General features: G+C 36.1%; 2 protein-coding genes across 2 annotated transcripts in view; one reads left to right on the forward strand and one right to left on the reverse strand.

The window, feature by feature from the left end:
* Positions 1-849, reverse strand: part of LOC107700820 (relaxin-3-like) — a 1,937-nt gene extending 1,088 nt beyond the window's left edge. Inside the window, exon 1 of the mRNA XM_016502631.1 lies at positions 669-849. Within this exon, the coding sequence (XP_016358117.1) occupies positions 669-840 (172 nt within the window). The 5' untranslated portion in view covers positions 841-849. The remainder of the gene's footprint in view (positions 1-668) is intronic.
* Positions 850-3,185: 2,336 nt separating this feature from the next.
* The window catches only part of LOC107700798 (MHC class II regulatory factor RFX1-like), a 14,171-nt gene continuing 4,924 nt past the window's right edge, over positions 3,186-12,432 (forward strand). The window contains exons 1-10 of the mRNA XM_016502613.1: positions 3,186-3,193; positions 6,927-7,264; positions 9,206-9,303; positions 9,387-9,464; positions 10,199-10,266; positions 10,414-10,765; positions 11,313-11,494; positions 11,867-11,893; positions 11,981-12,102; positions 12,191-12,309. Of these exons, the coding sequence (XP_016358099.1) occupies positions 3,186-3,193; positions 6,927-7,264; positions 9,206-9,303; positions 9,387-9,464; positions 10,199-10,266; positions 10,414-10,765; positions 11,313-11,494; positions 11,867-11,893; positions 11,981-12,102; positions 12,191-12,309 (1,392 nt within the window). The remainder of the gene's footprint in view (positions 3,194-6,926; positions 7,265-9,205; positions 9,304-9,386; positions 9,465-10,198; positions 10,267-10,413; positions 10,766-11,312; positions 11,495-11,866; positions 11,894-11,980; positions 12,103-12,190; positions 12,310-12,432) is intronic.

Consider the following 12,432-nt stretch of genomic DNA (forward strand, 5'->3'; position numbering starts at 1 on the left):
AATAATTATATTAAAATTGTTGTATTATATATATATATATATATATATAAACACTTTAACATAATTAATAATTTAATTATTAATAATAATACTGTAATAACAGTGTATATACACATACATGTATATGTGTGTATACAACAATATTACAATAAATTAACAATGTAATGAATAACAATTTAATTACTTAATATCAATTATTTTTATTATTATTAAATAAATAATATATGTTTTTATTGTTGTACTCTATAGATCATTTAGTTATTATTCAGTTTTTTATTAAAAATGGGTTTGTGGATTACATGTAGTTCAATTTGCCTTCTGTGTGTATTATCAATAATAATACAAATAAAAAAATTAAACGGCATGTGGTTCAATTTGCCCTCTAAATGTATGGGTATTATCAATAATAATAATTATTATTATTATTATTAAATAAATAATGTATGTTTTTATTGTTGTAGCCTAATAGTCATTTAGTAATTATTGTGTCAAAATAACTCAAAGCTATATGCAAAAGTACAATTAAATACATTTTGTATATAAATGTATGTTGTATTAAAGCTGTGGAAGGAAAATTGGGTTCCTCTAAATGTGTGTGTGTTGTATTGGAAGAAACGAATATACAGTAAACACAACTCCTGTTTTTTTACTTCATGTGTGTCTCATACCTGAAACGTCCAGAGACCTCCTCCATCGCGAGCCTCCGCAGGTGAAGATGACCGCGCGGATGAACTCTCTGCCGCACAGCTTCACTCCGTAGACCGGGTGTCCGTCTGTGGCCCGAGCGCCGCCCAGCAGCGCCACCAGCAGGCCGAGTGTGAGAACTGCAGCTTTACACATGACCACCACACAGACGAGAGGGGCTGGAAATGTTTCTCACTGCTCCTTGTTGGTCAGAAAGATGGTCTAACCTATTGTTGCCCTGCTGTGTCTTTTATAGTGGCTCATGGAGCCTGTGCTGCTGCGTCAGTCAGATGGACCGTGATAGCAGGGCAGAGACCTTGTGCACCTCTAAGGAGGTGATGTCGGATGAAGCGACCTAATCTCATCACTCCTGACCTTTTTGTTGTCATACACTCGGTCTAATCGCACAAAATGTGGAATGAATTATGAAGTTGCACACTCACGCTGACACAAACGCTGCACTTTTAATCAGATGCATGTAAATACTCACATTATTAGTCTATAGTGCCACATCTTATTTAATCCGAATGTAAATGCTTTTCTAAACCAAGTTTATTATATTTTACCTAAATGCCACAATGCTTAATCCGTGTGAATTGTTTTGATGTTGTTAATAAATACATTTTAAGAATGTAAAAATTAATAATAATATTAATATAAAAGTTATGATTCTAGTAATACTAGAACAAATATTTCACACATTAAATACAAGTTTTAAAAGTTATTGAAACATATATGGTACACTTTGACCACAGATTCATTTTTCTAATTAACAGAAACCCAAGACTTGTTTACTTTCATGCAAATGTGTTACATGGGAATAATAATAATATAATAACTGATCCTGTGTGGAGTCATGTGAAACACATAAACCAAGATCCAATCTGAGGTAATTCACTGGCAGTGCTGGATAGATTACTTACAAAATTGTAGTTTGTTACTGAAATACAGATTACATGAGAAAAATTGTGGTCAGCAATGTAATCTCTAGGTTATTCATTTTAGGTAATGTATTCTGACTACTTTTTATATTACTTTTTCCCTATCATTTGTTTTTTCCCCCCAAATGTAGGGTTGCAAAATTATTTACATGACATTTACAAGCGTTTCCCATTCTTTTTCTATTCGATCTATTTGTTTTCTTTTTAATTATTATAAAAAAAACCCACCTTGCTACGTGTACTGCGTTAGGCTAACCGAGACTTGTCATAGCACTTGCTTATCACTGCTCTTTTGTTGGTTTCGATTGCTTTTATTGTCCTCATTTGTAAGTCGCTTTGGATAAAAGCATCTGCTAAATGACTAAATATCTAAATGTAAATTTACACGTACATGGCCATTCTATAGTGTGACTATAGCCAAAGCTAAATGTATGGCAAAGTAGGATTTTTGGAATGGAAACTTTAAGGGAGGAAAAAAGAAGAATTAGGGAGAATCAATCAATTATGAATATTTTACTGGCACTTTATGAATATGTAATCACGTAATCCATAAAACATCACCAATACACAATAAAGATGTCAAGAATATTAAGCGTACACAGTGCAGGCTGGTTTAGCTGACCTCTCGTAACACGAGGTGCCTGGATGACATTTCAAAACAGATAAGAGGATATGGATGTGAGAACTGAGTGATTGTTATGTATGTGTGTGTGTGTGTGTGTGTGTGTGTGTGTGTGTGAGTGTGTGTGTGTGTGTGTGCGTGTGAGACAAAGTTTCCTGTGAGGGGTAGGTTTAGGGGTAGGGTTGGTGTAGGGCAATAGCACATACAGTTTGTACAGTATAAAAACCATTACACCTATGGAATGTCCCCATAAAACATGGAAACACAACATGTGTGTGTGTGTGTGTGTGTGTGTGTGTGTGTGTGTGTGAGAGTGTGTGTGTGTGTGTGTGTGGTTATTAAGAGTCCCAGCACCTCAGAAACCGGCTTATAAGCGTATCGGCAAAAGCCTGTTTCTTCATAATCATACAGTCACGAGATAAGAAAGTCTGTACAATATGATTCACACACCGGCATTCACACAGATTACAGCACATGGGCGAATTGGTTGCCTGTCTGACCCCAGTGATTATAGTATTATGATTAATATGCTAATGGAGTCGCTAGAATTAGAAATAAAATGATAGCCTACTTTTGCAGTATTTTATGCTTAAAACACGAATAATTTATATAATGTTTTATTCAAGGTAGTTATCCTGTTTTATGGAAAAATGTGAGAAAACATTTAGTCACAGTACCATTGTCATTTGATGTACAAGACGTATATTTAATATGGTGACGTTTTGTAGAGTAATGATTATACATACGATTTGTGCACAAATAAAACACTATTTTGATACATATAAATTACATGTACGTTTTCAACGTTTACGTTGATCTTTGACTAACGGAGGAGTCGAACGTGACGTTTGATTTGATTGACAGAAATGCGGTCCAATAGATGAGCGTAAAGGGGGCGGGATCTTCTTGCGTAATAGTGTAACAGCGACTGTCAGCGAATGACAAGGTAAGTTTGTTATAGACACTCGCCTTAGCCAATAATAAAGAGAGAAGGCCGTTCCCCTTGGCGACGCGCAGCCAACCGCCGCTGAGCAAGAGGGCGGTGCTTAGACGGGTGGGTAGCAACAGTTGCCCCGGTGAGGACGAGGCGCCATAGTCACGGTAGTCGTGGCGACAAGAACCCAGCAACGAGAATCAACAACAACAATTTGAACCATTACGAAAATAAAACTCCGCGCCAAACTAAGATCATCCGGCGGGAAGCGAAAGGTGAAAGCAACAACTTTATTTCACGTATCCTCCTCTTGTTCTTTCTCACAAGTGCCGAAGTGTGCTAGACACGATTTCCTCAGTTAACGCGCTTGAACTCGACCCCGCGCCGCTCTCACGCGCTGGCGGTTGTTATGACGATGTCAAATCTGCTACAAAATGGCGGGTGTTGTAACGTGAGCGTGTGTGACTTTTACTTGATGTTTGTTTATGGTGAGCGTGACGTCAGAAGCGCGTTTAGCCGACTTGATGACTGAAACAGACGAGTAGTTTAGGATCAAATGTCAAAGAGCGACTTTCGACTGTCAAACTGCACTCGACTGTGGTCGTTGCTTCGCTAGTCCGGTTTGCTGGAGTTTGTTTAACGCGAAAGACGATGGAATATAGGCTTTCGGTGGATCAGACCCCCGGGAATTGTGTTTTCTCGGGTTAAAAACTTTGTTGAGGGAGTCGTCGAGCAGCCATATGCGTGCCAGATCAGCTCCGGGGCGGAGGGGGCGTGGCGTGGGAAGTTAAAAGGGCGTGATTGACATACGTCTATCCAGTTATGTAGATATACATACTTTGCTCTCTGCCAGCAATAAACAAAACACACATATGTGACCCTGGAGCACAAAACCAGTCATAACTGTCAATTTGTTGAAATTGAGATTTATACATCATCTGAAAGCTGAATAAATAAGCTTTCCATTGATGTATGGTTTGTTAGGACAGGACAATATTTGGCCGAGATACAACTATTTGAAAATCTGGAATCTGAGGGTGTAAAAAAATCTAAATATTGAGAAAATCGCCTTTAAAGTTGTCCAAATGAGGTCCTTGGCAATGCATATTACTAATCAAATATTAAGTTTTAATATATTTACGGTAGGAAATTTACAACATATCTTCATGGAACATGATCTTTACTTAATATCCTAATTGTTTTTGGCATAAAAGAAAAATCTATAATTTTGACCCATACCATGTATTGTTGGCTATTGCTACAAATATACCCGTGCTACTTATGACTGGTTTTGTGCTCCAGGTCACATATGTCTATGCAGTTACATAGGTGCATACTTTGTTCTCTGCCAGCAATAAACAAAACATACATAATAAAACACACATATGTAAGAAATGTTATATTTAATGTAAACCTAAAATATATACTTTATTATTATTGAGGCTAAATCATGCATGAAGATGATATTTTGCCATTAAAATCATTATATGGACCATAGAGAGAAAAGTAATATATCGCACAACATAATGTTTAGTCAGATTTATGTTCAAATAATGTTCAGCGAGACGCTTTATGACATTTTGCACATAAATGTGTCAGCATATTTCAAAATAAGTTATGAATATATAATACTTAATTCTTCTACTATATATATTCTCTGCCAGGTTATATAGAATTTATTTAGAATAAGTTTCTTTATATAGAAACTTAATATAGATGGTATATTATTGAGGCAAAATCATGCATGAAGATATTAAAGGCATTAAAAAAAATCATAGCATTGATTATATAGTCTACATATGGACCAGAGAGAGAAACATAATACATTACACAACATAATGTTTTGTTATATTTATAGTCTATGAAGTTATAACACTGACATTTTGCTTGTAAATTTGACAGCATATTTGAACCTATGAATATATGATGCTTGTTCAGGTAAATTGTAAGTTATGCATTTTATTTAGCGTTGTGTAACTATATACAATTTGTCCTCTGCCAGCAATAAACAAAACATTAATTTTAAAACACAAAACATACATATATAAGAAATGTTATATTTAATATAGACATAAATAGATGATATATTAAGGCAAAATCATGCATGAGGATAATATTTTGCCATTAAAATCATAACATTGACTATATATTATTTACCATGGAGATAAACAATAATAAATGACACAATATAATGATTAGTCACACGGGATTTTTTTATGACAATAAATGTTCAGCAAAGCGCTCTGCGGCATTTTGGATGTAAATTTATTAGCATATTTGAAAATGAGCTGTAAATATACGATGGTAAATTGTTGAAAATTTGCATTTAATTTTAATTTTAAAGTATTCAGCATTGTGTCCTCAGGTGCTCTTGGTTTTCTTTTCTTTTTAAGCCATTTAACACTAATTCTGATGATCAGAAGGTTCATTGTGAAATTTTCTCTCTCTCACAGTAACTTCATATGAACGAGCACATACTGTCATCACAAGACAGGGCACGCAATGCCGCCTGTTGCCTCTAATTTAAGGAAAATGAGAGTTCTGTTAAACAAGTTCAGCCAGCTCAAGGATTTATGTGCATCTGACAGGGAAAGAAAATGTGTTTAGTTTTACATGCAGTCTCACAGTAAACTACTGGAATGTACTCTATGCATAAGTGAGACAAAATGCTTGACATTTTTTCAGCTAAATTGTTTTTGTTGTGATTGATGATAATAATAAAAGATTCTAAATGCATATTCTTATTCTGTATTCAAATAATTATTTAGTTAAGTTAAGGCAGCAGAAAGATGCCAGTGAATTTGCTTAGTAAAAATAATGTTTTAATGTAAGTCCTTATTACAAGGCACTATTGCTTTTTATACAATAAAATATTAAGGCAAGACACTACAGGTGAATAGAGTACAATTCCCCAGTTGACTAATCACGGCAATCACAATAAGACAATTGTTTTGTGCTACAAGTTTGTATGAAATGTTATGTTCAAATATGCACATGCATGATCTAATAATTTACTTACATTTCCAGAAATTAGAACATTGGATAAAACAGTTTCAATATTTTGTTGACATATAAGTGTTAAAGAGCCTACTGTATGTATCACTTATTAAATCAGAAAACCCTGCCAACAGCCAGAAATTAATATATTTTTAAAAGGGGAAAAAAGTGTTTTATGAACAAACCCCTCAGTAAACACCTTCAGAATATAGATAGGAATAAAACTGTAAAGTTTGATTTATGTAGACCCAGTTGCTACTAAAGTGGAGAAAAAAAGTCATTTTGAGAAAACAGCCTTTAAAGGGGTCATATGATGCGATTTCAAGTTTTCCTTTCTCTTTGGAGTGTTACAAGCTGATTGTGCATAGATAAGACCCCTGAAGTTGCAAAGACTAAAGTCTCAAAACCAAAAAGATATTCTTTATCAAAAAATAATGATCTTTAAAAAAGCATCATATGACCCCTTTAAAGATTTGTATTGTAACGGAAATCTACAGACGCAAATAGACGAAGTATAATAAAATAAACAATTAAATATGCATTTTGAATGTTTTCTTTCCTCTAATCTGAAACAAAGACATGTTATGAAAGCAAAATCTCAAAATCGACCAGTGCATGGAAAGTGTAACTGTGCAGGAATAATCTCCAGGGCAATACCATCTATCATTAAAACAAGTAATGAAGTCTAAATCTGTTTGCTTTCAACATCCTGCAGGGCTTAATCCGCGCTTTTCATTTCTGTTTGCAGGGGGATTTGGGCTGTTGTCGTCATGGCAACTTCAGGCTACCCCACTGAGGAGCTTCCGCCCTCCCAATCACAAGGGGCCAACGTCACGACGGCCTCGTCGACCCAGCAGACAGCCACTTCCACCACCACCTCGTCCCAGTTCCTCTCCGACATCCAGAGCTCGCTGGGATCCGCTCCTGCGCAGACGGCCTCTATCATAAGAGTGCAGGCCACGCCCCCTGTCACTCAAAAGAAAGCTGTTCTGGCCACGCCCCCTCAAGGAGTCGTGACAGCAGCGCAGTATGTGGCAGGAGAGATACAAAGCTCCGCCTCCCAGTACATAGTGGTGACCGTCACCGGTGAGCACTCGCACTTTACTAGATACATGTGGACTTAACTTTCTCCTAGTTAGGACTGAAGCTGCAGAGCAGACCGCTGGTTTATATGCATTGCGTGTATGAAAGTGCGTGTAATGCGATCTAACAGACACCTGACACTTTCTAGGCCTCTCCCTGAATAGAAGGACCTCGAAATAAACGCGCAAGAGTAGCAGTGCGTATCGCAGCCCGACAAACACACACGTTCCCTTCTGCTTTTTGTTTAACACACTCACACGTTTTTTCTGATGACTGAACATTGTAACTCTCTAATTGGCAGCCGATATGACAGCACTGCCTACTCAGCGTCCGCAGTGTGTGGATGAACTTCTTACTGCGCGCAGCAGCTTTATTAACTGCCAATACTGAGACCTGACAGACTGAATATAGTGACCAAAAAATGTGTATTTATGTCAATATCAAAAGAAAAATATCAGAATTAATATCAAAAGAAAAAATGACACTAGCATTGAAAAGTTTATTTTTTTTTAATAAATTAATACTTTTATTCAGAAAGGACGCATTAAAATAATCTAAATTGACAGCATATTTGTACAACATTTTAAATAAATGCTTTTGTTTTGAACTTTCAATTATAATGGTTTCCAAGTTAACATTGATAATGTTTTCAACATATATAGTAATTGGTGTTTTTACTGTATTTTTGAGCCAAAAAAAAAAAGAGACTTCTTTCAAAAACATTAAAAAATCTTACTGACCCCAAATTTTGAAAGGTATGTATATTGAGTGAATTTATTTATATTATATGCATTAAAAATTGTCAGCATAAATTACTTGTATATTTAAAATTCATGATCAACACTAATAGAAAATAAAAATTAGATTTTTATTTTAAAAATCTATTGTAAAACTCTATTTTTATTTTTTGCTATATAAACATCAAAATAAAAAATATATTTATTTAAATTACATATATATTATTAAAATCTCAACATAACAACATAAATTCCATGTATGTGAATATGAAATTAATGCTGAGCGATTAAAAAGTCTCTATATGAAATTAGACTAAAATTAACTCTTTTTATGTAAGACAATCATTTCATAAAAGTATATAGCAGATGATGAACATTAATCTGCTGTATGAAAAAAGACAGCAGCAAAACACCTGTAGAAAGGCTTTCGTTTAAAGTTGATCACAAGGATTGTGATATCACAGAATCATTTACTTGAGTAGAGAGATAAACTGGAGGATGTAGGAAAATACAGAATGGAAACCAAAGTAAAAAGCACAGGTAAAGTAAAGCTTGATTTCTCCTCTCTCAATCTGATACCTGTGTTTACCTGAACGAGAGATTTTGAGAGATTGTTCAAGGCCGGCCCGTATGAGCCTGATATAAAGAGAAATGGCTGCATGTGTGTCTGTGTTCAGATCATGTTCTACAGTAGCTGTCTGTACAGTCTGGATGTGCTGTACCGTAAGTGTGAGCGCATGTTAACTGATTTCGATGGTTGTGTGTTATTGTTTTGGTATTATTTCCTCCTGTAGGTTTTGTACTGAGCAAAACGAGTCTTCAGTCATTATTTCCTCTTTTCTGAGAGCGATTTTGTCGTGTTTCCTTCTCATTTCTGTTTTCTGTCTCTTTATTTTTCTCTTCAGTGTGTTTTCCTCTCATTGTGTGTGTCTCTCTTGTACACACGCACACACATAAGATCTGCAGTGTGAGATTCAGTAGTGTGAAGTGGCCATATTCTATACTTCTGCTGCATTCTTGTTTTTAATCATTTTTTTTAACCCAAAATGTTGCTCTAAACTAAAACAGGTTGTTGTAGCTCATGTAATTGAGTTCTTACGGTTACAGTATATTTTTTATACAGTTGTATGCAAATTAGTTTCTTTCTGAGAATCTGAGTAGTTTGATTTTTATATGCCTTGTTTTTGGTCTGTCTGTCTCTGTGTAGAGGGCTCACTTCACTCCAATGACTCTGAATCGAATTCTCCTCCCGCGGGACAGACTGGCGTTCCCACACAGGTAGTGCAACAGGTGCAGACAGCACAGGTAATGCACACACATATGTTCATATGGGATATCAAAACCATAAAGATCAAATTAATTCCAAAACTGTGGTGATTTGTGTCCAGCAGAGGTCCGTGGTTCAGGCCACAACCAAGAGTCAAAGTGGACAACTGGGGGTCAGTAATCTACACATCACACCTGAGGCACAAACACACACACACACACTTCATAACTGCTTTAAGCAGAATGACATTATAACATGCCTGCCACATATATGGGAGGTCTCATCTACTGTAATGGGTTCTTCTTCAGTTATGTAATATATATAAGTTCAAACCTCAAAAGCTTGGTTTGATGAAAGTGTGCTTGCATTATATTTATTTTCAAGCAATGTCACTTGGTTTGATATTTCGCAATGTTTTTGCAATGTAGCAAGCAATAACTTTTATACTGTATATTTTTTTAAGTGTGTTTTGAGTGGTCAAATACTTTTTGAGTAGATTATTGTGTTTGTATTATAACGTGATTACTAGAAATAATTTGCAACAAAAAACACTATATCTATCTATCTATCTATCTATCTCTCTATATATATATATATATTTGTTAATTTTACATAGTCATTTAATTGTAATTGTCTAATTATTATAATATTTTTATTCTGTTGTCTCAGATGTCTAATGAGAAATAATCTGGTAAATTTCGTTTTTTACAGGTGCAAATGAACATTAAACATTGTGTCTGTATATTGTTTGTGTTTATATATTGTGTGAAACTGTTATCAGCACTAAAATGTAAAGTTTAGTTTAATATATTTATGTAAAGATTTAGATTTGACATTATATAGACATGCTTTGTGATGTTTCCCCTCATACCTGACTCTGATTAAACTGACTTTTAAGAGTCTGATGTGAAACTGCTGTTTGTTTGTGTGTAGGTTCCTGTACAGCATGTTTACCCGAGCCAGTTTGTGGAGGGAGACGCCAACTACAACAATACTGCAATGTGAGCATCAACACAGTCCTTGTGGCGTATATTTAGCTTCACTTTACTCCTGAAAACATTTACCTTTCTCTGTATTTGTCCTTCTCTCTTCCTTTTTCAGTCGTTCCAGTAGTTACCAGTTCACAGACCCTTCTTTCCCTTTTTTAGTCGTTCCAGGAGTTACCAGTTCACAGACCCCTCCCTCTACTCCCAGGCCACGCCCTCTGTCACTTACTATGAGACCTCGCCCACCACCGGCTCACAGGTCACGTCCCCCGCCAGCACTCAGCCTGTGTCTGTGACGTCCGGGATGGGCACAGGGGTGGTCTCCATGTTCTCAGAGGGCAGTTCGGGGATCACCGTGGTAGCTGGCGGGTCCTCGTCAGGAGTGGGCGGGTCAGGGGGCGTGGTCACCAGCGGAGGGGCAGGGGGTTATATGATTCAGGGCGGGTACATGTTTGGTGGAGCCGGTGGAGGGAACCAAAATTTCTCACACAACACACGCGCATCACCCGCGACTGTGAGTGTATTTGTTTTCTTGAATGATGATTCAGAGTTTCACCCAAAGAGATTCACCCAGTGTTGTTATTTTGTTGACTAAAATTAGTTTTAGTAATTGAAATAAAATAAAGTGAAATAAAATGAAATGAAATACTAGAAGAAAAACTTATAGAAAAACTGAAATAAATTAAGTTTAAGTACTAAAATTACTAATAATAATGAATAATAATAATTTAGCACATAACAAAATAATATAAAAAATAATAGAATAATAAAATATAAATATAATATAAAAAAATAATAGAATAGCTAAATATAAAAATAATAGAATAATAATAATAGCACATAACAAAATGACTAAAACTTAAACTAAAATAAAAATTTAAACTGAAAATATAAAAATAAAGCTAATAAAAAATATGAATAAATACTATAATAGTATATAGACAATGCTAAAATACACAGAAAAAAAACACTGGATTCACCCATAAAACAGGTAAAAGAGTTTTTGATTGTGTGATAGTAAGTCAATTAACACCTGCCGTCTGTCTCCTGTCTGTGTTCAGGTGCAGTGGCTGATGGATAACTACGAGACAGCTGAAGGTGTGAGTCTTCCTCGCTGTACCCTCTACTGTCATTATCTCCTGCACTGCCAGCAGACCAAGCTGGAACCCGTGAACGCCGCCTCCTTTGGCAAACTCATCCGCTCCGTGTTCATGGGCCTCAGGACCAGACGTCTCGGCACCAGGTACAGTCACACTGTCCGGACCAGGTGTGATGCAATAAAGCTTCAACAAGCAATATGAACCATTTTTCTTTATTTACATATTCATTGTACTGGGTAGCTCCACCCACAGTAAAATCTCTGGTCAAGAATTTGCTCCACATAACTGAGCATTAAACATGAAATGTGTTCTGATTAGCTGTGAATGATCATGTTGTATATAAATTGTATACATGCTAATTTGAGATATAAATATAAAATAAAAAACAACAATATTAACAAAAACTATAATAGTATATGAATGATACTAAAATAACAGAACAGGCTAATATTAAAATACCTGTGTGTGTGTGTGTGTGTGTGTGTGTGTGTGTGTGTGTGTGTGCGTGGATGTAGACAACAGCCGTACTCACAGAAACAGAGGTGTGTGTGTGTGTGTATTTATAGTTTGTGTATTGTTGATCACTTGCTGTTGTTAGTTTGACTCATAGCCCTCATCTCTTGATATAGGATAAAGCCTGTGCATAAGCTGGAGGGACTGACCAATGGAATGGGCCTGGGGGTGGGGCATCTACAAGGGGCGGGGCTATCCGACATCAGCGCCCAGGTTCACCAGTATCAGCAGTTTTTAGGTAAGACAAACACAAAATGTAGGAGCAGCTCTCTCTTTTAGACATATAATATTACTCTACATCAACTTTTTGAATGTGTGTGTTTTAGATGCGTCTCGCAGTCTGCCAGAGTTCCCTGAGCTCAAAGATGAGGGTAAACCTCTGCCAGATGGACTCCATCGTCAACACGTACACACATATCAGCTGATCTACAGAGAGCACTGTGAGGTGAGTGTGTGTGCTGGATGTCAGATGTGTGGTTATTTTAGTGTTTTGGTAATTAATGTTTGTGTGTGTGTGTGTGTGTGTGTGTGTGTGTGTGTGTGTGTGTGTGTGTGTGTGTGTGTGTGT

The sequence above is a fragment of the Sinocyclocheilus anshuiensis genome, unplaced genomic scaffold (assembly GCF_001515605.1).
Source record: "Sinocyclocheilus anshuiensis isolate Anshui unplaced genomic scaffold, SAMN03320099.WGS_v1.1 scaffold1127, whole genome shotgun sequence".
Taxonomy (NCBI): domain Eukaryota; kingdom Metazoa; phylum Chordata; class Actinopteri; order Cypriniformes; family Cyprinidae; genus Sinocyclocheilus; species Sinocyclocheilus anshuiensis.